Source organism: Stegodyphus dumicola, chromosome 7, assembly GCF_044657685.1.
Source record: "Stegodyphus dumicola isolate Sdum_Otavi_A_Nest chromosome 7, ASM4465768v1".
NCBI classification, from domain to species: Eukaryota; Metazoa; Arthropoda; class Arachnida; order Araneae; family Eresidae; genus Stegodyphus; species Stegodyphus dumicola.
In genome coordinates this window covers 121,531,341-121,559,124 of record NC_140774.1, presented here as the reverse complement: position 1 = coordinate 121,559,124, position 27,784 = coordinate 121,531,341, and the positions used below count along the sequence as shown (strand labels likewise).

Genomic DNA, 27,784 nt, shown 5'->3' with positions numbered 1-27,784 from the left:
AAGATGCTTAGTCCTCAATTGAGTTTGGCTTTGGAATGTCTCATAGACATAGAGAAGTACATAAAAACTAGACCCCTAAAAGCAAGTTTTTTTAGAAAGCTATGCAAGAATATGGCAGCTAAACACACTGCTCTGCTATACTATCGCAGTTCTTGATGGCTTTTGTATGACAACATCTTATCTCATGCATTTGAATAGGATCAAGAAATTGACACTTTTCTGCAAGAGGAAGGCCATGCGACCAATAAGTATTTTCCAAAACCAGACTTTTTGTGGATATTAACATATTAGCGTGGCATTTTTGACAAGTTAAAGGTCTTGAATCGGTCAATGTTTGCACATCTTGAAAGTTGTAGAAAAGATTTCAGAGTTTAGGAAAAAACTAGGTATTTTTCCGTTTTGCCGGCACAAACGATAAGTCACCAATAATGGTACAACTGATGCCAAAAGGAATATCTTTGCTGGTAACCTTTATTTACACTTCATTTTCAAAAAAGTCCCAGCCATTTCTTATCAGATTGATTGTTTCTTTCAATACTGGCACACAATTAAACAGAATTTTTACAAGCTAGTTCAATTTTATGCCCTAAGGCCATTCACAGTAATTAAGTCAATTAGGATACAATCGCACTGCTCACCGGAAGGCGAAAATATAGAAAAGGCAAAATCAAGGGTTAAATTCATCAATTCTAATGAGAATGCACTAGTGAAGTAAAACACTATGGTTTTAAATAATTTCTGAGTAAGCTATTCATACGAATTGAAATAATTCTTGCATTTAATCTAGTATTCCAAATTAAGATTTAACTTGAAATTAATGTAGATAATTGCTGAGAGAATTAGATTTTTGTAGCGTAATTTACGTGATATGAGATCACTTGGGGTCACGTGACAAGAACTGGCGAATCGAGATGTTGAACCATGAAAGTATAGTAAATTCTTAAATTAATGTGTTTTTACAAATTTATTGTCTTTTTACAAAATTTTAAACCATATTAAAATGTTTATGCCTTCAAAATGAAAAATTCTTAGAAGTAACATTTGTTAAAATTTTTTATGTGTATACTGTATGCTGTCGCCAATAAAGTCTGCTTGGCAAGACTTGCGCCAGCAAAACGGAAAAGTACCAAAAACTGCAGTTGTGGATAAAAAAAACTGAATTACAATAGTGCTCGAGGTTGTTTTTCTACACTGTACCAATACCCAACTTCTAATAAAGTCATTGTTTTATAGGAATTGCTGTCGCTTATCATGGAGCATCTTTTAAAACTGACTGAGTGATTCCCAAATTATTTTGCAGAATAAATGTACAGAAATTTATGCTGATCCAAGATCCTTTTCATTCACAAGATGATGAGAGTTTAATTGGACTCTCTTATGACAGCAGCCTGAAAAGGAAATTTGTTTGCTCAGATTTAATGGAGTTTTGAATTTCAATCAAAATTGAGTATCTAACTGTAAGTTCTAAAGCTCCAAAAAATCCTCATTCACTGTGCAACATCCTATCTATGCAAAGCTTGGTTTTCAGCTGTCCCTCTAATAAAGACCAACTATCATTCAAAAATCAGTGTGGAGCAAGAAATGAGAATAGCTGTATGGGGATCAACAACCTCACCTATCACAAAGAGTTTCTAATTTGTTACTGAAGCCTTCTTTTATTTGTATGTTTTCTTATCCATTAAATTTACTATACGTTTTCACTAAAATGATGTTTTTATTACTGTGATTGATTAACATTATGGTAGAAATACTACAACCGGGATGTCATGGAAAAAAAATAACCAAACTGTAAGTGCACCACATACTGGAAAAGTTTGGAAGACCTTGTTTTATAGCATATTTTTCTCTTTGTGAAATTAATCATCAACAGGTCTTCTAGAACTGTGTTTGAAAGAGATGAGTCTGAATTCAGATAAATTAAAAACCACATTTGGAGAATGAATAAGAAACCTGGAAATGTGATGAAAAATCGGGTGCCTTCCTGTTTTACAAGAGTTGGCAGCTCTGTGGTATTAATGCTATATTACCAGGGACATTCTAGCAAGTATAACTGAAGTTAATTCTACAACAGTCATCTAAATGTAGATATATAAAATGTTCACAATAACATACATTATCAGTGCAAGTTGATACTAATCACTTAAACATTTAGTATATCTTCAGAAATAAAATAAAAAAAAAAGACAAACCACTTTTTAAAATTTGTCACAACCTATTATTTTAAAAATTCTTTAAAAGTTTTAATTACTCTGATTCTATAAAATAAATACAATCAGTGTGTATCTTATTCATGATTAATTTGAATGGGAACTATTTTATGTGGGTATGCAACATTTGTAAACTCTTCATAATTTCATATATAGTTTGAGAAAAAAAAACTATAAATTATTTCAAAACTTTAAAATACATTATTAAAACACAAAGCACAATTTTATGGCAACTATCTCTCAAAGACATCTGAAGGTGACCAGTGTTTATGAGAATACAAATAAATAAGCATCTATATTCATATACATAATAGTATTTTTTAAGATGCCCATTCTTTAATGAGAACATAAGATGTGTGTAATATAAAAGTATAATGAAGAAAATCAGAAATCCATCTAATGTCTTAGGGGGGACTATTTTAAAGTCCATTAATAAATTATGCACATTCCTTTCTGAAATTTTAAGAAAATCTTATGCCAAGAAATTAAATCGTGATAAGTCAACATTTATATAATAGGCCTGCTGTCAACATTTTATATTTTGAACCTTTTTAGGATGACTGTCTATCAGTTGTAAATAAATTATTGGAAAACAGAATCATTTAAAGTTCTTTTTTTTTTTTTTTTTTACATTATTATCTTAGAAATCACTATTTAGACTATCAAAGATTACAGTAAATAGAGAAGTTTAACATGAATATTACTTAAAACTTTAGCCTTAATTTTTTTGACAATTTCTGAGATAAGCATGCCAGGCATCTGAAAATGCCCTAAAAGTATGCAGTTGAAACTAGGAAGTCCAAGATCATGCCTCCCCTTATGAGCTATGCAAAAGTATGGCAGCATACTGATTTTTGCAACTATGGAGCAATGCTTTTACTTCTGCACAAAGTTGGCTACAGGACATCAACTTTTAAAATAGTTTTGACGATTCACACGATATATTGTACAATTATTATTTTCTCTCCTCTTTCTCTCTCTGCAATTGTATTTTTACATTGTGCAGTTATAAGAACAATACATCCTTGAAGAAAACATTCAAGACACTTGTAAAATGTTTTGTCAAAAAAACCCATAAAGAGGCTGTGGCAAATTTCAGCCAACAGGCCACGATTGCATGGCACATCATCTTAATAAAACTGGCATTCTTCCATCTAGTATATATCAAATTTGCAATTTGGGCATCATGAATGTAGAGCATATTCTTATATGCCCAGAACTAGATAAAAGGTCTCAGAAATGTTATGAGATAAGCAAACTATACTGGAATGTCAGAACTTTCATGAACTTCTCATAAAGACTATATCTCTACATCTCTTATCTTCCTTTCCTTGTTGTTTAAATGTTTAACTTTTTACTTTTGCTCCCATGTTCATTTGTTCTGTTTTTACTTTAAATGTTTGTTTTTTATTATATATCATCGTTCTTGTGTGATACTTGAACCTTTTTATATGTTTGGATTGATCCTTCCAATAAAGCCATATGTAATAACAATATCCTTGAAGAATATGTACATATTCCTTTGAACATGTCATGTGCTTCTTGGGTACAAGCAAATTAATTTTAAGAAGATATTTCTTTCAATAGTTTGTTCAGCAGCATATAAAATATTAACTAATTTCTGTATAAATTAATTAAAAAAAAGTATTCAATTTGCCTATTTCTAATAGCGCTAATAACAGTAACTGAAGAGGAAAATAGTTATAAGTGAACTCTAAATTGCTTATAATCTCTGAATTATATGCATAATATAAATAAGTAATTTCCTCACATATATAATTATAGAAAAATTTCCATTACCTGATTTAGAGAAAATTCAATAGATCTCATTGATCTTTTGTAGTAAACAGCCATTTCAGCAATACACTCAGGATCAAATTCTGTTTCCTGTTTTAGGTTAAAAAAGCATCAAATTAAAATTTGAGCAATGTCAAAGCTAATTAATATTGTGTGTAATCAGTTTTAGTTCCATAAATTAAAGACATTTGCACAGCAAAGTAAGGCAAAGTTCGGTTTGCTAATCATAATTTGAAATACTTTTTGCTGGTGTTACTCCAAGCAAAAAGAAATCGTATTTTCATACTAATGCAATTTATGTTTTACAAAAACGCTGAACTCTTACATACAGTAAAAACCTGACTATCAAGAAATCAACTAACTGGAATATTTTAGAATTTAGAAAATCTAAGGTCACTTTCTGTAGCAATGGACACCCTAGCAAAACATCTAATACCCCAGGTCAAATGAGAATTCCTTTTCATAACAGAACAGATAAAATGACTATATTATCCCTCTGCAGCAAAGAAGACTAATAAAACAAATCAAATAATTCTTGAAATGAGCACATTTTTGCATCAAAAAAAAAAAAAAAAATTACATAAAGAAACTATTTGATATTTTCTGATTTCATGAAAATATTTTTAATGAACAATTTATTTATAAAGATTGTTACTTTGTATAATATAATAATTAAAAAAAATGAAATAGTATAATGCAAAAATTATTTGTATTAAGTCATTAAAACATTGTATAAAGTAACATTTGTATACAATTATTAAAAATTATTTGTATAAAGCCTTGTGATACAAATGTACACCTTGAATAAAGAAAATTAGAATATGATTTTGGCATAAAAACAAGGAATATATTGAGAATATAATATATTATCTAAAAGTAGTTATACTAAAATTAAAACTTGGTTATACTAAAATTAGTTATATTCTATGAGAAGGATCAAAAGACAGGCTGTGTAAAAGTATGGGTGCGTTAAGACTATATGTAAAAGCTTCTGTGACTACCTTGTCACAATGGCACTTAGCAAAAGCTAGTTACCATGTCAGTAGGCCAAGTCTTAAATAAGTTATAAAATCTGTAATTGCAGAATACTTCAAATTTATCAATCTGGAAAGTCTTCTTAAAAAGTTAGCTTCAGAGAGAAAAGGGGCACAAAACAATCAGATTCCCTCTTCTCAGTTGGTTATTTGAATATCGTAAAGCCATGAAACCCATCTGTGAGAGAGAAGGGATGCCTCTGTGGAGCGCATTTTGGAGAAAACCAGCTCATATTCACATTACACATGGAGAAAGCCACAAAAACTAACTATGCAGTCATCCCGATTGCTTGGAATTGAATTCAAACCAGGTCAAACTACCAGTATTCTGTGATCTTAACCACTCGGCCGCTGAAGCATTTCAATTCCTAACTGAGACGGAGCTGGCAAAATCTGTATGAGAAAAGTCTATAAAATAAAAGTTCAATACATCACAACTGATGCTTAAGGCTTTGGCTAATCCAGGCACATCCTCTGACCCAGGGTTTCTAACAGGTTCAGTACTGACCCCTGGGTGTCAGTGATGATAAAGGGGTGGATTGTGGGTTGATAGCCAAATATGCATCAGAAATTGATCCCCATAATCAAGATTCCACGGATTACATAAAAAAATTAATTAATTGTTTATTGTTATAAAGCAATACCATACAAAGTTTTATTCCAAACACATGGATATGCTAAGTTTTGTATATCAAAGAGAAAAATGTAAGGGAGGGTTAATGAAGAAAATCATTCCTTAAGACGATGATGCAAGAAAAAGGTTGAGAATCCCTGCTCTAACCCATCCTTAATCAAATTAATAACCAGCTTAATGAATTTCTTATAAGAGAGGACATGCATAACCACTATATCGGGTTTTAACAAAAGTTTCCCGCAACTGCGAATATCGTCTGTGTAAACAGTTCACATTGGTGTGTTTAATCATTTTTGTCAAATGATTTTTGGCATTTGAAAGAAAAAGACTTGCTTTAGAGCACTGTGTCTTGAAATTTATGGAACTATCATGCTACCAGATTAGAACTATCACTTACTTCCACTTCTGTTGCAAAAAGTCAGCTACAAAATGTCACCAAATCACGTGTATAGCTTTAAGTACTAATGTTGTATCATACAGAACTGTGAAAGTTTGGTACAGCAAGTTCAAAAACAAAGAAACTTTCAAGAAACAGAGCACACTGGCCGGCATATTGATGTTGATGAGGCCCGCGTGTGAGAGCTTGTGGAAGAAGATCAGTATGCAACCACTCGAAAGCTTGCTAAAGAGTTAGACATTAGTACAATGTCCATTAGTGATGCTATGCCACATTAACCGACTCAAGCAGATAAGAACAGACGTGTTTGAGCTTGCACCAATCTGCTCGAATATCAATGCAAGGACAAAACTCTGAACCAGATTGTTACTTGTGATGAAAAGTGGATTTACTTCAACAACACTGGCCAAAAAAGGAGTTGGTCTGCGCCCAGTGAGCCCATCGACAGCATCGCAAAGTGCAATTTGACTTACAAAAGGTTCATGCCTTGTATCTGGTGGAATTGCCATGGTATTATCTGTGGTGTATTCAGAACTTAATCGTAATTGAATTTAAAGCTGGCACAGTGCCAAGCATCGCAAGCGCGTGAAGTTATTGCAAATCCGAAATGAGACTGGAAATAGCCAGTAGTAGGAGTGTACGTGTGTATGCGAGTAATGATGAGTTTTGTATATAATAAAGTTAATATAATTAAATACAGTGTCTTGTGAAATAATGACCCACTAAAGGCATAGTAAACCTGGCGACAAAGGATGTGTTATTTTTTAAAATAATAAAAGTGCTTTTGCGACATGCTTTATCGCTATTACGAGTACTAGTGTTTTAGGAACTTCCCCAAAGACTGCAAGGTAAAACTTTTATAATTATTTTTTTATGGAGGATCCACCGTGGAGCAGCTCGTAACTGAGCTAACAGAGCAAAATAAAGCTCTGACAAAGAAACTTACTTCAGTTATTACTCAATCAATAGATAATTCTAAACTTTCTGTTCAACTTTAAAAATATAATGAACATGAAGATTAGTTTGATTCATTTTTAGAAAGGTTCGAAAGTTATTTAGATATACAAAATGTTTCATAGGACAAGCGTGAGAAAGTACTGATTTCCAGTATGTCCAGAAAAAAGGACAGTCTTTTAAAAAATTGCTGGCTCCTGATAATCCTTCCGATATGGATTATGATGTGTTAAAAACAACACTGAGAAATCATTTAAATCGTAAGCCACTTATAATTCCTAGCAGGCATGTATTTTGAAATTGAAAGCAGCATGAGGAGGAAACAATTAGCATGTATATGGCAGAGTTATGGTCACTTGCCATACTGTGTGTTTACGATCAGAACATGTTGAATACGATGTTGCGGGGTGTATTTGTTAGTGGGCTAAGAGGTAGCAGGATGATATCAGTCTAGATGACACTTTAAAAATAGCTTTTGCAATGGAAAAAGTATTAAAAGGTGAAAATGAAATAATTGGAAAAACAAGTGGAAATTAAGGAATTTAGTGCCAGGAATAAAGGTAAATCTAAGTCGGTCTCTCAAAAACAAAAGTTTGAAAGACAAAATTTCTCAGCTAAGAGTGCTAAAGACAAAAAGTGTTCGCAATGTACAGGAACTGACCACGACAGAAATTCTTGTAAATTTAAGACAGAGACATCTGTATCTGCAGATTTTGTAAAAAAATCGGGCACATTGAAAGAGCATGCTATAACACTAAAAATGTTGAAAGAATGAAAGCAAAACACAAATAGTTACATGTAGCAAAGGAAACCACAGTTTCTACACACAGCACAAATTTCAGTGAGGTGAAAAATAGGAACCCGCCCATAATGGTCTAAGTGAACATAGAAGGAAAACCGGTAGCTATGGAACTGGATATGGGAGGTGCAGTATCAGCAAATTTTGAAAAAGAAAATTCAAAATACAAGTCCGGTATTTAAAAAGTATAATGGAGAAAAACCGATACCTTTAGGATGTACTACAGTTAATGTAGAATATAAAGGTCAAAATAAAAACTTAAACCTTTACATCGTTAAAGAAAACCTTAATACAATATTTGATCGTAAATGGCTTTCAGAAATAAATTTAGATTGGATCTCAATAAAGTCAATTTCTGTCTCTTAAAAGAGTAGTTTAAATAAATTTTGGAAGAATATAAAGAATTTTTGATGGAAAATTAGGGGAGATAAAAAATTATGAGGTTAAACATGAATTAAAACCAAATGCTTCACCAAAAATTTGTAAAGTTAGTCAAGTGAAATTTGCGTTAAAAAGCTAGAAAGATGAAGAAGCTGATCACTTGGAAAAGGAAAGTATAATCAAAAAGGTTGAAACATCAGAATGGGCAACTCTAGTAGTACCATTAGTTAAGCCGAAAGGCTCTATAAGAAGACTGTTGCTTCAGATAGTGCTGAAAAGAAAAATAAAGAAGCCATGGCCGCTGAAATTAAGAAAGAAATCATAAATAAGCATGGTGTAAGAGTGACAGAATTGGCGAAGACTTACGGCCTTTCGACATCAAAGATCTGCACTATTCTGAAAAAAGAGGAAGAAATTAAGAAACGTGATGCAGCCAAAGGAGTTACCGTTACTTCCAAGCACCGTCCAAAACTCCTAGAAGATGTTGAGAAGCTGTTGTTGATGTGGATTAACAAGAAGTAATTAAAACACAATAAACACGCTGAATAAATACTAATTCAGAAGTCAAACAACAAAATTCAGTGTTATATTTACAAAATTTTCACAAGACTAGTTTCAATGGTTTTACCGAACCACCATCCTCAGCTGCAAAACCGCAAATGAATAAGATAGTAAATAACGATTAGATAAGATAAGAAAGCCTGGACAAGAATAAGCAAGTGGCGGCATCTGTTGGTGAAACCAGAACTAAAACATAATTTCTTTAAAGGCCGAAGGCAAATATGGATTGGAATTAGGATCGTTAACTAGAACAGAAAGATTTTTATGAATGTGAAATGCCTCTAGAAAATCCAGTTCTCCAATGGAAGATGTTTTTTGAATAATTTGGGCGACAGAAAAATTGAACGTGTGATTTTCGGACCAACAATGTTGAGCAACAGAAGACTTCTGTGTTTCCTTTTTTCTAACATATGCCTCATGTTCCTTGACGCGAAATTTTAAGGCTCTCTTAGTTTGGCAAATGTAAATTAAACCACACTGGCAAGGAATCCTATAAATACCCCTGGAATTCATATCCGGAATGGGGGTCCTTGAGTATGGAACTTGGAATTTTATTGATGGGAGAATAAACAACCCAAAAGTTAAATTTCTCCAAAATATGTGCAACTTTATAGCTAATTGATGGAAAGAAGGGAATGACAACAGAATTTTTATAATCTCCTAAAACAAGAGTGTGCCTTTTCTCATCTCAACACACTAAAAGACACACTCTTGTTTTAGGAAATTATAAAAATTCTGTTGTCATTCCCTTCTTTTCATCAATTAGCTATAAAGTTGCACATATTTTGGAGAAATTTAACTTTTGGGTTGTTTATTCTCCCATCAATAAAATTCCAAGTTCCATACTCAAGGACCCCATTCCGGATATGAATTCCTGGGGTATTTATAGGATTCCTTGCCAGTGTGGTTTAATTTACATTGGCCAAACTAAGAGAGCCTTAAAATTTCGCGTCAAGGAACATGAGGCATATGTTAGAAAAAAGGGAACACAGAAGTCTTCTGTTGCTCAACATTGTTGGTCCGAAAATCACACGTTCAATTTTTCTGCTGCCCAAATTATTCAAAAAACATCTTCCATTGGAGAACTGGATTTTCTAGAGGCATTTCACATTCATAAAAATCTTTCTGTTCTAGTTAACGATCCTAATTCCAATCCATATTTGCCTTCGGCCTTTAAAGAAATTATGTTTTAGTTCTGGTTTCACCAACAGATGCTGCCACTTGCTTATTCTTGTCCAGACTTTCTTATCTTATCTAATCGTTATTTCCTATCTTGTTCATTTGCGGTTTTGCAGCTGAGGATCGTGGTTCGGTAAAACCATCGAAACTAGTCCTGTGAAAATTTTGTAAATATAACGCTGATTTTTGTTGTTTGACTTCTGAATTAGTAACAAGAAGCAGTTAAAAGTCGGTGTCAGAAGCTATCAATAAAGGTAAACTACGGTTATGTTAAAAGTGTTATTTATTAGAAAAACTGATTTTTATGTTGATATTTTTGGGGGTTTGGAACGGATTAATTGGATTTCCATTGTTTTTAGTAGGGAAGTTTGTATCTAGATACAAGAAATTCGCTATACGAGCTCAATGCTGGAACGAATTAAACTTGTTCGAACTTATCGAGGTTCCACTGTATAAAAGTTTGCTTGGTTGTTTGCTATTCAGTCCTGCATATATAAGCTGGTAAATTAATTAACCCCTTAACTGCCGCGGGCGTATATATACACCTTGCTCAGCCGATGCGTTAACTGCCCCAGGCGTATATATACGTCCTTCCAAACTGCTATCATTTGCTTTGCGCTGCTACACCTAAAATTATTCGCAAAGTTAATGCATCGGCTGCGCATCTGGGGCAGTTAACGCATCGGCTGAGCAAGGCGTATATATACGCCCGCGGCAGTTAAGGGTTTAATAATTTTCACAGGTCATCAAGAAATTCATATTTCAATCCTGTTACTGAGGGATATCCAAAAAGCTCTCTACACTATGTTACTAGAAATATGCACGGATTTTAATAATCATAATAAATATATTACTCACATCTACTGGTGAATGAAGCTAATATGAAAATGCTTTAGAATATAAATTACTAATTAACTAAAGTTGGAAAAATGAAAAGGAATTCAAAGCTTATTTTGATTTTTCCCCTCTGCAACATAATCTTTGCTGGTGCTACCTTAGTTAATCAGGAACAGCAAATACTTTATATTCACCATAAATTATTAGAAATATAACATATTATTATGCCTCCTAAAAAAAATCCTGGCTCCTATTTTTTGTTTCTATTACTTTCATTACACTATACTTTACTGGGTGTTATGTTGAATCCATAAATGTCAAGAAAAGAAAAGTATACCTGATTATCAGAAAGACTGATATTGTATAAGGTATTTCTTCCACCTTCTTAGCATGTGCTCGTGGTATAATGACCAGCACGCTCGGCGCGTATTCGAGGGGTCAGAGGTTTTGAGTCCCGGGCAGGACATTGCTCATTTTTCATGTCTCCTACTTTGAAATAGCCTAATGTCTCTACAGTGGCACCCGAACTAAAAGGGTGGTGGATGATGATTCTCCATCACCATGATTTGGTAATTGGGTTACCTAATCCCCAGTCACCCTTTAAAACGGGAAGTATATAAGACATTTCTCCCGCCTTCTTAAGCATGCCTTCATGGTGTAATGGCCACTACACTTGATACCTATTCAAGAGGTTCGTTGTTTGAGTCCTGGTGTGGACATTGCTCATTTTTCATGTCTCCTGCTTCAAAATAACCTAATGTCTCTACTATTGAAGAAAAGTATATACATAAGAGAAGTACACAAATTTCTTGATATTATATTCAATTTTATTGTGGTGTCACATGCTTTAAGGATTCCCTGCACATTGCTTTATTTCAATTTTGTTTTTATTGGCATGAAATTTAAGAATAAATTTTTTTCACTGTCATTTTGATCAAATTTGAAATCTTTTTAATTTGATCTGAATGGAGGGCTATTATACTGAATGTCATGTAATCATCTTTTAATTATTTTTAATTGTACGTGCATCCACTACCTGTACCAACAGCAGTTATAAGCATATTGTAAAAACATGTTTATATGTTTATTACCATCTTGCTTGATTATTTTACACACACACAGACATATATCAATGTAAAATGCATTAATATAATTTTTAATTAGCAGCAACCATGTTTCCATTTTTTAAACTCACAGCAATCTTCTTCCTAATGAAGAAAGAAAAATTTATAGTTTAACTTATCAGTGAGGTGGGAATCATTATTCATCAAACATAATTTGTACATCTTATTAAATAACAATAGCAGTAGTCTGTTGTAATCCCTTTCTTGAAACAAACTAATGAATTACAAATTCAGTATAAAACATTATTCTGTTAAGATAAATTTATATCTAAACATCAAAAGTTCCAACCTGCTTTGATACATTCCAATCTACTGGAACATCATAACCTTTAAGGACCCACGGATGAACTTTCAAACCTTCAATGGATATCCTCTTTGATGGATCAACTTGTAACATGGCGGATAAAATGGCTTTGCTTTCATCTGAAAGCCATAAAGGGCAAAAATACTTCCCTTTCTGTAAAAGCAAGTTTAAAATTAAGATCAAATTTTAGTTCTCAAAACTGTTTTAAAATTGCAGAAGATAAAATTTAATATATATTTACCTATAAATAAGACCTGTGCATTTATTTGATCATTTTAATGACAATAAAAAAATATAATGAACAAGAAAACTATAACTTAGAACTTTTTGCAAAGACAAAAACATTTAATAGTGATGATATTATAAACAGATACACACATAAATTAGTTTAAGATTATCATAAAGCAGTTTTTTCACCTATTTTTATTCTCCATTTCTCACAAAAAATATTTGAAAATGCATGAATCTATTTTTCACAAACCTTATTTTATTTATTTTTTTTCTTTATTATTATTATTATTATTATTATTATTATTATTATTATTTTATTTTTTACAGAAATTCTGACAGAAATCTTTTGTGGAATTCACATATTGAAGACATGATTAGTCAGGTATAAGAAAAGACTGTCTCTTCTGAAGATTTTTGCAGGATCCAAATGGGGTTGTTCCAGATCAACCTTAAATCAAACCTATAACAGACTTCATACACATTTCTGCACACGGAAATTAAGGACTTTTAAGGACCATTAATGAAAAAAAAAAAAAAAAAAAATTAAGGACCTATCACTAAATAGGAACTGAATAAATTCAATTAAAGATACATCTATGCCTGAATTCACTTATGTAATACCATCCTAAGAATAAAATAAATCCATAAGTAGGATGCATTATTATTAAACATAATTATAAAACAAATTTGAGAATAAAATCAACTTTATAATATCAAGTAGCATTAAACATTTTACACTTATAATAGTTGGACTAGCTCAGTCTACAGGTTTAGTAAATAGCAGGTGGATTTTATATCAAACAGTATAGGTTAAAATAAGAAGCAGAATCATAATCAGAATAATTCATAACAAAAGACTGGCTGTTGCTACTGCTGCCATGCCTAAAGCCAGACCTGCTGATCAGAACAAACCTAAAAGCCTGATGTAAGCATGGTTAGCAAGTTTTGAAAGTTAGTTGTGCTCTGTCTGCCTGACACAGTTAGTGTCATAACTTCGTGTTCCAGGGGTTATAACTCAGTTAATATACTTTAAGGTTTCAATAAGCCACTAAAGCATGAGAGGTGATAAGTTGTTCTATATGATTTTAAGTCTCACTAGATGTAAAAAATAAGTTTTACATGAATTTTACATTTTTGTGCTCTATCTTGTGATCACAGTAAGGCTTAATGAAAGGTAATAACTCACTTTAATATGCAGAGATAATTTTGAAGGGTGAGCAGTTATTTACAGATAATTAAATAAGTTAATTTGATAGTCCTTATAGATTTACATGGCCACTACTAAATTATACTTATTTAAAAAAAATATTTGTTAAAAAAGCACTATTAAAATAACAATCTAGTAACATTTCACAATTTAAAATACACATAATTTATGACATTGATTATTAAACAATAGTAGGAATGTTTTGTAGCAATAACACAGAACAAAGTACTTATGCATCTTTTTAATTTGAATCTTCTCCAGACATTTTGGCTAATTTATACCAATCTCCTTCTCTTTAAACATCTTTTTTTAACAATTAGAAATTTGTTTCAATACACAAACCAATCTTCACATCAGTTTCTGAGTGCTTCATCTCCCAACTTTTCAATCTCTTGACAATGTACCAATGAGGTTTTACTTGATCTGGTAAAAGGCAAAAGATTCCAAACCCCTGACAGACATGAAGCAAATTATTGCTGTGCCTGAAAGTAACTACAAAGAAAAAGGTTTAGTTTGGTTAATGTGATTACGGCAAAGTCTCGAGGGCTATCTACCTAAGGGAAGGGATGCCTTCGTGGAGGACTTTCTGAGGGAACTGGCTTGTATACACGTTACACATCAGATACAGGTTTAAATAAACCTCCGATTGAAAAGAACACAGAACATAAAGGTATGTAACAAAATCAACTACAGTTTGGCGTGATGTAATTAAACAGGAACAGTCAAATTAAAACTAAAAATGTGGACTAGTAGTCAAAGACTACAAAATTTTATTTTAATCTAAATTATACTTTAAGGTTCCAATAAGCCATCAAAGCACCAGAAGTGATAAGTTGTTTTACATTATTTTAAGTCTCACTAGACGAAAAGAATAAGTTTTACTTGAATTTTTACATTTTTGTGTTTTATCTTGTGACCACAGTAAGGCAATAACAGTTAATGAAAGGCAAAAACTCGCTTTAATATGTAGAGATAATTTTTAAGGCTAAGCAGTTACTTATAAATAATTAAATTAGGTAGTTAGATAACCTTAGTCATTATAGATTTACAGGGCCACTATTAAATATTATTTTTTAACAATATTTGTTAAAAAAGCCCTATTAAAATCTAATAAAATTTCACAGTTTAAAATACATGTAATTTATGACATTGAATCTTGAACGATATTAGGATAAAAACACATTAAAGGCTACAAAACTTTTATGTTTTGTAACATAAACTTGTCAGGTTTTGTAGGTTTGCCAACAACAAGACTCAACAAAATATTTATCCATCATTTTAATTTGAAGCCTTCCCGAACATTTTGGGAAGTTTATATAGATTTCCTTCTCTTTAAGCATCTTTTCTAACACTTAGAAATTCGTCTCAACATGAAAACCAGTTGCTCTTGCTAGTTTCTGAGTGCTTTATCTCCTAACTTGTCAACCTCTCCACAATGTACCTATGATGATTTACTTGATCTGGTAAAAGTTAAATAGTCCAAAACCCCTGACAGACGTGAAGCAAATTATCGTTATGGCTGAAAGTAGCTACAATATCAAATACAAAGGTTTAAATAAGCCTCTTATTTAAAAAGAACTTCGAACATAAAGCCATGTTCTGATGCTAACAAATCAATTACAGCTAACGGTGACGTAATTAAACAAGAACAGTCAAATTCAAACTAAAAATGCAGACTAATGGTCAAAGATTATACAATTTAATTTAAATTTAATCTGGCTCAGTAACTCTATTATATGAGGAAATAGAAATGGGAAATTATAGTAAAGGCTGAAATAATAAACAATTGGGTAATTTGCATAATAATAACTGCACATATCTTTGAAGAATAATTTTCTTTATATATTCAGTTTCTTTCTTCAACACATTTCCTTTCCATTTTAGATTTTTTGGATTTTAATTAAAGATTTCTGATATTCTAAAAAACATTAAATGCATTTAGAATGTATAAAAAAGTGACTAATTTTATTTCTTTAGTAATATAAACATTCAGAAGAAATATGAAACATACATCGTAAAGGCTGATTACAGAGCTGGTGTGGGAGAAATTTTAGAATTTAGTGACACACCGAACAATAAAATCTAGAAATGGAAAAACTTTTACAATTTAGAGCAGGCATTGGAAGCAGAAATTAGAAAGGCACTAAACAGCAGAATTTAGAATCCACAGAGACTGCATCAGGTGGGAAAATGCCTAGTGCCAGCTTTGTGTATGATGCATTAAGACACGTTAGATGAATCTTTTAACTTGTAAGTTTTCAATTTCTTTATTAATAAAAAAAATCCCTTTGTATAATGCCTGCCCATGTGATAAGATTAGAATCATTTTGGATATTTCCATGCTTGTGTTTAGTGAAAAGTAGAGAAAATAAAGGCAAGATAAACATGTTAAGAAAAAGATTCTAGTATCAGAAGTAAAACATTTAAATATTACGTTTTCATTATTCTTCCAGATGTTCTCCAAAAAGTAAGAAATTCATCACAAACTTTATGTAAAATCCATCCATTACGTGTTGATACCAAAGAGACATTTTTCATTTTGTCACATATTTCGCGAATCTTCTAGAATCGTGTGTCTACAAATCTTACCTTCAAATCGTTCTAAACTTTCCAAGCTGCAATGTCTAAAATCCTAAAGAAAAATTATCCCTACCAATTCTGTAACAGCAAAAAGCCAGAAATATTTTGGAAAAAAAAAGGAGAACATTATAGAGAAAAACTGATGCATATTCTGAGAATTTTGAATATTCTGAGACAATTGCATGAGAAAAACTTTTATTATGAAAAAATTAAAAGGAACACATTTTTAATTAATTACATAGCTAATTCTGCTTTTGCTAAGAGCTGTTTCGCTGTTGTGCTTTATAGCATTATACCTTGTTTATTTTTCAGATTCAAAATATTGTATAAGTTGTTAAAATGAAAAATAAAAAATGACAGCGAAAAATAAAAAATGCTTAAAACAGAATTTAAATATACTAAATATAAAATAATTTAAATAAATTTTAAACATAATTTAAATATATTACCATTATTTTAATGAAATTTATCAATGTTACGATGTTTAAAACAAAATCGTCGAAAAATTCTCAGATCTCGGAATTAAAAATTTTCTATAGAAATGTCAAATTTAGAAACGTTTAATAAAAGAATTCCATCCCCAAAAGTGAAAAGTTGTTTAAGACCTCTTTATTAGAAAAAATTAATTTCGAAATGCTTATGTTTCACTTCTTGCTTAGAAATTCAAGTATCCCATCATTTATAGTATTAAAAATAGAAACAAATTATGACCCATGAACTCATTCAAAAGATAACTATATACAGTATGTCAGTGATTTGCCAAAACTATTCCTTCAAAATGCTATTTCACACTCAAAATGGCAGTCGTAAAAACACACAGAAATTTCAGATGATTAAAATTAAGGACCTTCTACTGATTTTGGCCAAAATTAAGGACTTTTAAGGACCAAAAATCGATTCCAAAAATTCTAAGGACTCTTAAGGACCGTACGAACCCTGCAGTTCATTGTGCGCCAAATGATTCTTTTTCTTTTGAAATAAAAATTTCTAAAGTACATAACAACTGAAAAAAAAATGTAATGTTTGTTATGTTATGCCCACAAAGCAAAACTATAGAAACACTATGAGAATTTAGTTACCTTAAAAGAAATTAAAGTTACATTAACACAAAATGTTTTATAATCATCTAGTAAATTACACATGACAACATTTTACAGTAAAATAAATTCAGAGTTAAAATAACATTAAATGAAATTTTATTACAAAAATCTGCTTGTCATTCAAAAAATCACTTCATTTTGTTTTTTTCTTCACTGCTTAAATTAATAAGAAAATAAAATACAGTCAAAAGTCGTTAATCCGGTCTCGTCGGGATTTTGGCGATTCCGGATTATCGATCATCAGTTTAAATCTCGTAAGATGGCATGCAGAAATTCTAAAATTAAAAATATGAAACCGTAATTTATGAAATAAAGAACAATTATGATCTAAAGGGTATCAAAATTTACAAAAAAAAAAAAAAAAAAAAAAAAAAAAAAGCTTAATATTTATTTGTTTACTTTATTAAACATTTCTTTCAATATAAGTTGTTTAAGTTGCTTTGTTTTGTGTGATAATACTTTCTCTTTAATTCAAAAAACAGACATAATTTCTTGTTCAGTTACAAAGTTCCGCTGTTCAAGTCCCGTAATTTCTTTGCCGAGAATACCGACTAACTTGTCAATCGAAATTTTTTCGTTTTCACTAACCTCTCTGTTACCTTCTTCATGTCTTTATCCATTTTTTGCAGCAATTCCACTTTTTGTTTGATGGACATCGAAACATATTTTCGTTTTGTAGATCCTTTGGGAGCTCCAGCGTCGGAAATTCTATTTGACATAATCGAAAGTTCAAGTTTACTTTTATAAAATTGCTCTTACAGTCTGCAAAAAATAATAAGCCAATTTGAAGATTACGGAAGAACGCAATCATCAACATTAACTGAAATAGATAATTAGATAATTTTAGCTTATACTGTCCGATATGCATAAAACGCGTACGCGAAAACGTATTCTGCACTTGCGCAGTCGTGAATGCGTAAAGGTCTTACGTGCATGCGTAAATGCCTATGCACATGTGGCAACGCAGCGCATGCGCAGAAAGTTTTTAGCTTTGAGGTCCGGATTATGGGTGTCCGAATTAATAACTTTTGACTGTATTTAAAAAATTAAATCAATGCAGATAAAAAAACTATATTTAATTAAATCAATTCATTACAATAAATAAACACCAAATTATCGATTTAATAAAGCAATAAGTATCTCAAAACCATACCAATGAAAGCATTGTTGCATAATACTAAAACAAAAAAGGAAAATTAAAAATTGTACTTACATGAATTTTTTTATACAACTTTGACACATTTTCATCATCAAAAGGAAGAAAACCGCACAAGAGAGCATAAAGCAAAACTCCCATGCTCCAAATATCAACCTAAAATACATGCATTCGATTTAAGGAAAAAATTTTACTATTACTTATAGCCATATGAAAATAAGGAAATGCAAACAAAATTTACAAAAAAGAACACAAAAGTAATAGCATATGAAAAATATATATTTTTTCAAAGCAAATTTGTATGTATAAAAAATTTTTGCCAATTCGCATAAAAACTTTTTCAGAATTTAAAATTGTTGTTTAGATCATAATTTTCTTAAAAAGAGGAATATATATATATATATATATATATATATATATTTCTCTTTTGGTTTACAAAATCCTATCACCATAGAAAAATTATGTCCCACTTCAGGCTCTTTGAAAGTGGCCTTCCGCAGATTATCTGGGGGATAATTGGTAGGAAAATATTTTTTTTGGGGGGGGGGCACGAGGAGCAGGTCTAGAGAAAAGGTTGGACAAAATGATACCACATGTTTTACCATATACACTGATGAGTCAAAGACTTGGAATGAGTATCTCTGAAGCTAAACGACTGGTAGGTTGTTCACAATCTACCATTGTAAGTATTTATGCTAAGTGAATAAATGACAGTGAAATCAGCAGTAGATGCCAAAGTATTGGACATCCATGCATCATTAAAGAAAAAGGATGTCAAAGAATGTCCCGCTTGGCACCAGACAGTGGCTCAGCGCAATACAACGCAAGTCCAAGTGCAAGTGTTTCGGAACACACTGTTCAGCAGACACTGTTGGATATGAGACTGTGAAGCAGATGTCCCATTCATTGTGGCTCTGTTGACCAAGCGTAACTGTCAACTACGCCTACAGTGGGGCCAGAAACATCGAGACTGAACCATGGATAAGTGGAAGACCATGGATAAGTGTCACGCATCACACTTATGGTCGTGTCAGGGCATACTGTCTTTCAGGCTAACAGTTGCTCCCCCCATACAGCAGGTCGTACATAAGCTGGTAGTGGTATTATGCTTTGAGGATGTTCTAATAACCAGTTCTGGGACCCTTAGTTGTAGTACAACAGGCCATGAATGTTGCAGACTATCTGAGCATAACTGTGGATCAGCTGCACCCTTACATAGCATCTGTCTTCACAACTGGAAATGGAAACTTATAGCAGGACAACACCCCATATCCTAAAGTTCAAATTGTGCATGACTGCTGCTTATACATTTGGTACAACTTCTTTCCAGTCATGTATCAAGAACTTGTGGCATTCATGCCAATGCAAGTTGAAACTATTTTACAGGACAAAGGTCACACAATGCGTTATTGAGTAGGTGGTAAAAATGTTTTGGCTTTTTTGGTGCAATCTTACTTCATAAAGAATTATTTATGTTACTGTATTAGGTATTAACGTCAAGGACCTAAATACTGTATCTAAAAAGTGCCTGAACACAAAGTTTAAAGGGCACAGCATCATTATACATTCCATATATATTTTACATTCATTTATTGGATTTAGATATTTTATTTATTGGATTTAGATTGGAAGTAGATATTTTGATGCTGAAAATGATATTAGCGCCACAGTTCAAAATTTTACTAAAAAAAATTCAAGGATTTCCAGCAGAAAGCTATGTCCATTATTAACAATTGCTCAGAGATCAGTATTGTAATCTACCTGCAACAGGGCTTAATTTCTAAAATTAGAAGTATCAGAGCCCTATGGAAGACCATCAGCAAAGAGGAACAAAAGTAAATAGATAAATAAAATGACTATTAAAATCATTAATGATTTAAAATTAAATAGTTAATTATCATCAAAGTAATTATTAATTATTTAATCAATATTAATAATAAATATTTATTGATTATTATTTCATGATTATTATTTAATTTAATAAAAAATTATTAATTATTATTTATTTAAATAATTAAAGATTTAAGTAATTAAATAATTAAAATTAAATAAAATGTAAAGAGATAAACTAAAATTTAATCAGCGATTTTTAATATAATTTTATTGCAAAAAATAAAATTTTCGAGACCAAATTTCTACTGAAATTGTTGTTCAGTTATATAAAATAAGTGCCGGATCCTTCTTATTCTAGGCTCCGGTACGCTCCACCTACAATTATGATTTATCCCAAAAATTAAGAAGTACTGGAGCCGAGCTCTGGAGTAATTTAGGCTCTAACAGGGTTCGTACACATTTCCTTACATGAAAATTAAGGACTTTTAAGGACCATCAAAGAAAAAATTAAGGACCTATCAGGAAAAAAAAAAAAAAAAAAAAAAAAAACGAATAGAATAAAGCAATTATCCACACAACCGACTTCATGCTTCTAATTTCACTTTAAGAAACTAACAGAAGTGTGTATTATGCACTATTATTAAATTCAATTTAATACTTAACATAAAACAATTTTGAAAATTAAACTAACTCCTTACAAGTTATGAAGTAGATAACATTAAATTAGGAACATAATTTCTTGAAAAACATGTATAATTGTATTTTACACTAATAACAGTCACAGATATTTTAGAGATTTACATGATTATTATTTAACTTATTTGATATTTATTTAAACACAGTCAACTACTATTATAATCACAATGTAAGAATATTTTGCAGATTAAAATAACAGATTTGTAAACATACAATTTATTTCCTTGGTTTTTTTGAAAGATACTACAATAATAAACTATACAATAAAAAATACAAAACATTTATACTTTTTTTAAATCTGAATTTTTTTCAGATATTTTAACATCTAATTTATTTATGTCTATTTCCTTTTTTTTAACTATTCTTCTAAGTTCATTTGCTTTGTTTGATAAACAAATCAATGTTCCTGCTGGTCTCGGCTTCATCTGCTAAAGCATCTGCTTCTTCATTAATATCTTTAATGTCCCTTTGAAGAAATTTTTTCTTCTGCTTCATATAATCAATTTCTTGCTCAATAATATTTCTTTTCCTCTTTGAATTTTCAGAGTTAGTTAAAGATTTTTGTTCTTTTAAATACTGTATATATTTAGACCTTGCAGAAGCTGCTGCTGATCTCATTTCTTTATTAATTTCGATATTAAGAATACCTCCAGAAAATTTTATGTAATCAAATACTGTGCATTGAAAAATGTATGATGAGTCACTTAAATTTTCAATTTCAATTGCTTTATTTACAGAGAAGCCCCTTTCCACAGAGGCCTGTCCATGTGACAAGATAAGAATCATTTTCACTATTTTCCATACTTTTGAATAGTGAAAATCATGAAAATAAGAAGTGAGAAATGTGTCAAGAGAAAGATTTTGAGGATCAAAAATAGAAAATTCATGTAAATTTGTTTTAACTACTTTGTCTAGAAACTCTCCAAACTGCAGCAGAATTTCATCACAATCATCTTGTAAAACACGTTTACTCGGCATTAATACCGTTAAAAGTATTTTCATTTTGTTCTGGGCTTTTTCTGGACTTTTAGCCATCAATCGTGGGTCTACACAAGATGCATTTCGAATAAGAGAATAATTTATTGGATATTTAGACATTAAGTGTTATACCATTGTTAAGACACATTGTTGACCTTGTTTCATGCAAAACTTTCAGCTTGTAAACTGTCCTTCTTGCGGCATTTATCATTCATTAACTGCTCAGCAATGAATCCCAAATAAACTTTACTTTTATCATTATAACAATTTGGATCATTAAAATTAAATTTATAAAGATTTTCTGCTTTAGTTATTTTTGAATATTCTAGTTTCAAAATTTTAAAGTGTTGAAGGTAATCATTTACAAGTTTTAAGATATCTCCAGCAAAAAAGGGAATAATATCACATAAAGTTTATCACTTTGATAATATTCAAGGAAAGGCAATAATATTTTCGACGAGACAAAAAAAAAATTAAATTTTATAAGAAATGTTTTATCTTTAGTTGCTTCCAAAATATTTGAGACGGATTTCGATGAATTTTTTTTAAACTTCCCCACTTCAACTTTTTTAATGTACAGTAGCAAGTCATCCCATATTTCAATGGCTCTTTCAACTGCTGGGACATTTTGCAACCATCGGTAAATGCAGAACTTCACAGGAAGCTTTTTTAAGCCAGATATACTTAAAAAATCTTCACGTCTTGCAGGAAAATCTTTAAAAATCCAATATAAGGAGGATAAGAATGATGGAATGTCCCAGCCAGTGGATAACATCCCATACTTGAAAGCAATGTTAAGGATGTGTAAACCACATGTCCCTAATGTCAAGCATTGAATGTTATATTCCTTTGTCAAGTCCTGTTGCAATAAATCATAAAATTTCCAGTTTACTGCAGGACCATCCATCGATATTTGTAAGAGTTTTGACAAGTCTAGTTTTTCAACACATTCATAAAATTTGGATAAAATAATTTCACTTGTTGCATGCCCTATAAATGCAGAAGTAAGGTACTAAGTTCTGACCTTATTTTCATGGTCTTACCTCACATGAATATCTAGTTGCTTCTTTTGATTTGTCAGATTAAGAGTCTCATCGAATAGTAATGTAAAAAAGTCAGCATTTTTACAATGCTTTAGTAACAAAGTTTTAAAATAAGGGCCAAGACCAAAATGACAGATATAAGCACATTTTTTTTCACCACATGAAAACTGTTTTGCAATGGAACTATCCGGGAACATTTTAGTGAATAACGGCCCAATATCATCGCACGATTTAAAAGAATAGTGGCTTTTGATGCACTTGAAAGCCCACAATATTTCTGCATCTGTAACTTCAGATTTGAAAAGAAAAGAATTGATTTTATTATTTTCTACACTTATTGATGTTGAATTAGCAGTTACATCTTTTCCTGAAATAGATGGTTCTTCTAACTTGACAAAATTCATGATACTGTTAGAAGAAACTCTGCAGTTGAGAAGGGAGAGATATTTTGCACCTAAAAGGGGCATTACATGCAAGACATTAGTAAAATTAAGTATCGCATATATATATATAATAAGAAATCTATATATATAATAAGAAATGTATACTGAAAATATACATTTTTTAATATATATATATATATACAGTACAAAGTCCGAGATTCGGACATCCAATATCTGGAATGAACCTCAAAGCCACCACCAACCAATTTTTAGGGCATTTTTGGAGGGAAGGGGTATGCTTTACGCATGCGCATTAGATTTATTTTCTCATCATAAAAAAAACATGCCGGAAATCCCGATTCTCAAACTCAGTTTGGCACTAAATAAAATATCTCATTATTGAAGAAATAATTATTTTAGCATAAATTTCTGTGATTAGTAATTTGACTCCATAGCTGCATATCTGCTTGGCATAATCTCAAATTGAAACATTTGTTGATTTTACACTAACTAATCTTTTATATCCTTGATGCCGAAATCGTGAATCATTATTTATTGTATTTTACTTTCATCACCGCATGTTTATCAACAGATGACAACTTGAGTGATGACTCATGCAGCGACGCCAAATAACAGAGTATTATCCGATTACAGATTTAAGTTTAATGCGCTAAAATGTTGATAAGGGGAGATTTAACAGAAATTTCTTTCCTTATGCTAAAAATAGATTTTGTTAATGATATTTATAGGACAAACAATTATATTTAGTGCTATTTGAATTAAGAATAACTGATTTGTTATTCACATAAAGCCAGAACCAGTGCCAGAGCTTGCATGGCCGCACCAGGCGGCAGAATTTAGGGAAGTTAAACAGAACTTTTTCATTGTGATGACAATGCCCCAATTATCAATCAATTAATGGATGGCGAAATCTGTAGTATGGTTCTAAATCCAGAAAATACAGCTACCGATAGTGAAGAAAGTAACAGAGAGGTTACTGAAATAGAAAAAATTTTGATTGACAAGTTATTCGGAATTCTCGGCACAGCAATTACAGGACTTGAACAATGGAACTGAATAACTGAACAAGAAATTATATGTCTATAGTGTTAGTCTAAAGTATTAGCAGAGAAAACAAATCAAACAACTTACATTGAAAGAAATGTTTAATAAAGTAAACATATAAATATTAAGCTCTTTTCTTTTGTAAATTTTGTTACCCTTTAAATCCTAAATGCTTCATTATTTCATAAATCACGATTTCATATTTTCAATTTTATAATTTCTACGTGCCATCTTAGTAGGTTTAAAATGATCTAATATCCGAAAAAATCTCAAATCTGGGATTGCCGAAGTCCCGACCTCGGACTTTGATCTGTATAAATATATATATATAATACGGAATGTATATTTTCAGTTAAACTTCTACCCAATAATTTTAGTAATTCATGAAAGTTAATTTTGTGTCTAGTTAATTCAGGAAAATTAGTTTCAATTAGTTGTTTTCAGCTTTAAAAATATAAAAAAAAATTTAATTAGTTAGTTGTTTTCAACTAATAATTGTATCGCCATTAGCAAAAATAATGCATTACTATCAACAGCAGTTTTTTTTTTTTTTTTTTTTTTTTTTTTTTTTTTTTTTAAATTCGCTAAAACTACGTATATATCCCCTTACTGCTCATCATAAAGTCGCCAAATCCCTTGTGCATAGGATTAAACCAAATACTTAATTGTCTATTGAAGCTTCAAAACGTATTTCCGAGCTTCACTTTTTCTCGGCTAGCGTTACCGAATTTGCCCTTGGCTACCTAAAATCGAAATGGAGCCAACAGATTTCCCGCGAAATCGATAACACACCCTCTGCAGAAATAAACTCATAATCCCGATATCCCATACATATATGTGCAAAAGAGAATAAACTCCGTAGAAGGTGATCAAAAATTAATTTATGGCTTAGAACTTCCGGCTTCAAGCTTTCATCACAATCTGCCTAAATTTATGGATAACACCTGTTTCGAAAGATTGGGTGAATAGCCAATCAGACACCGATATACTTTCATTCTAGGGTAGCTAATTGTTTTTTTATCATTTGCAATGCAAATCCGCCAACAGATTGGTTAAAAGCCGTGTAATTTTAATTCCATATTCATGAGAAATCGCAATTCACACTTAGAATGGCAATCATTAGAAATGATAAGAAATGTCAAACGAGCAAAATTAAGGACCGTTTATTCATTTTGACCAAAATTAAGGAGTTTTAAGGACCAAAAATCATTTTTGAAAAATTTAAGGACTTTTAAGGACCGTACGAGCCCTGTCTAACCTGCAAGCATCAGAGATGTAATAACATAGTGTAACAGGCTTAGAAAACAATATAATGAAAATTGGACACCTGCTTTTAAAACAGATATAAATAGACTCACAAGTCAGAATAAATTTCTTATCGGTGAACACAGAAATGAGTTACGGAGCTCAAAAATTTATAACATCAATCTGGATGATGGTTCTTTAAAAAACTTTTTAAGAAATCTCAGATGAAGCTTTCACAGCTCTCAATTAATCAGAATGACAGATGGTTTGGTGTAGTCCAACCAGAAGAAATCAGATACTTTTGCGAAACACCTGAATGATCAATTTAAGCTAAATTTCTTCTGAAACAGGGATAACTCCGATAAAAACATCAATGACTCAGTCTAAGAATGATTTGATTGACACTCAATCTTATAATTTGATCAAACTCACTACTCCACATGAAGTTATGGACGTTATAAAATGAGCAAATTCCAAAATGGTGCCTGGAAGCGATGGACTCACTAATAGAATGTTGAACTTCCCAAACTACCTTGTTAGAAAATTAACGAGTATTTCAATGCATGTCTCACCAGATCTTATTTTTTCAGAAACCTTGGAAACATGCAAGCATATTTTTAATACTAAACCTGGAAAGCCACCAGATGATCTTGTAAGCTATATGCCGATAAGTCTTCTATCGACACTGGGAAAGCTTTTCAAACATATCATTTACAACAGACTGAAGCCATGTTTTGAACTAATAGCAGATAAGCAGTACGGTTTCCGGCAAGGCCTATCTACTACACACCACTCATTAGGATTACTGATTTGTATGGTGCAGCCCTCCGCAATAAAGCCAGTGCAACCATCCTTATGCTAGATGTGTGTAAAGTTTCTGACCGTATCTGATGTAGGGAACTTCCTTGAACTGCTATTCTATATTATCTATTCAAATGACTTCCCGAAATTCAAGAAGGATATGGATACCATGTTTGTGTGTTATCCAGATGATATCATCATTATTGCTTGATCTAAAGAAAAAGTTCCACAGATATCAGAAGTGGGCAGTAAAAGTAAACCTGTAAAAATCCCAAATTCTCATTTTTAGGAAATTCAAGACTAAAGACACCCTTGATCGTGTATGATAAGTTTTTCGCTATTATGCTGCCTATTTGCTTGGGCAGGATGATTCTTAATATTGATTAATGCCTTCTTATTATTTCAATGAATTTTGAATTTATTGTCCATTCCCATTCTTATGAATAACTTCTGAATTTGCTCTAGCAGCTGACTGACCTCGGTCAATTACCAAGCAGCAGTAATTTACTGAGTATGTAATCTGGATGCATATTATTTTTAGCTTGTGATATCAATATACAAAGTTTTTATCTGCATGCACACTTATTTTCCCTAGCACTCTGATGCATAATATGACACTTTCATTTAAATGCACAATTTTCCATTCTCAAAAATTAGATTTGGGGAAAGTAAGCTTTTATTTGTCATCAATGCTGATTGGTTACTGCCTGTTGACTCTCTACAACCACCTTGACCAGATGATTTCCCCTTCCCTTTTGCTTAAGCCAGGTTTTGAGATCACAGGCATTACGTTCATATCTTTTCTTTCTTCTAAGTATCATTTCTTCTACTAATAAAGCATATGATTTGCTTCTTAAAGACCTCATTCTGGATTTAAACTCTTAATGAATATACATTGAAATGCCACGTAAACTGGCATTGGTTCACTAACTAATCCACACATTTCTCTCCCCCCCCCAAAAAAAATAAGGTATTCTGTAACAATTAATCTCCCTTATTCTGTAACAATACAATTCGCTAGTCTTCACACATCAATCTTCAAAGCTATCAGTAAATGGTAACTTTGAATGAACATGATTAATATTTTTTTTTTAATAATTGAACACGTAACACAAAACTGATTGAATTTATTTACATGAATAAGATTTAAAACTTCCATTTGAAAAGCAAAAAATAAGTTACGCAAGTTCACTTTATTTTATTATTATTAGTGATAACAGAAGAAATTTTAAAAATACATATTTTGCATCTTTTCATT

The 27,784-nt window shown here is 31.4% G+C and overlaps 2 protein-coding genes across 5 annotated transcripts in view; both read right to left on the bottom strand.

Moving 5' to 3' along the window:
* The window catches only part of LOC118185907 (maternal embryonic leucine zipper kinase-like), a 139,370-nt gene that overhangs the window by 50,614 nt on the left and 60,972 nt on the right, over positions 1-27,784 (bottom strand). For all 4 annotated transcript variants that reach the window (XM_085820771.1, XM_085820772.1, XM_085820769.1 and 1 more), the window contains 3 exons: positions 18,540-18,638; positions 12,194-12,361; positions 4,008-4,094 (listed from right to left, as the gene is read on the bottom strand). In XM_085820771.1, the coding sequence (XP_085676897.1) occupies positions 4,008-4,094; positions 12,194-12,361; positions 18,540-18,638 (354 nt within the window). The remainder of the gene's footprint in view (positions 1-4,007; positions 4,095-12,193; positions 12,362-18,539; positions 18,639-27,784) is intronic.
* Positions 20,670-27,392, bottom strand: LOC146996332 (uncharacterized). Its single transcript, XM_085821332.1, has 4 exons — positions 27,317-27,392; positions 23,038-23,321; positions 22,549-22,836; positions 20,670-20,690 (listed from the first exon to the last, which is right to left on the bottom strand). Exons 1-4 carry the CDS (start codon positions 27,390-27,392, stop codon positions 20,670-20,672), a joined length of 669 nt encoding a protein of 222 aa, XP_085677458.1.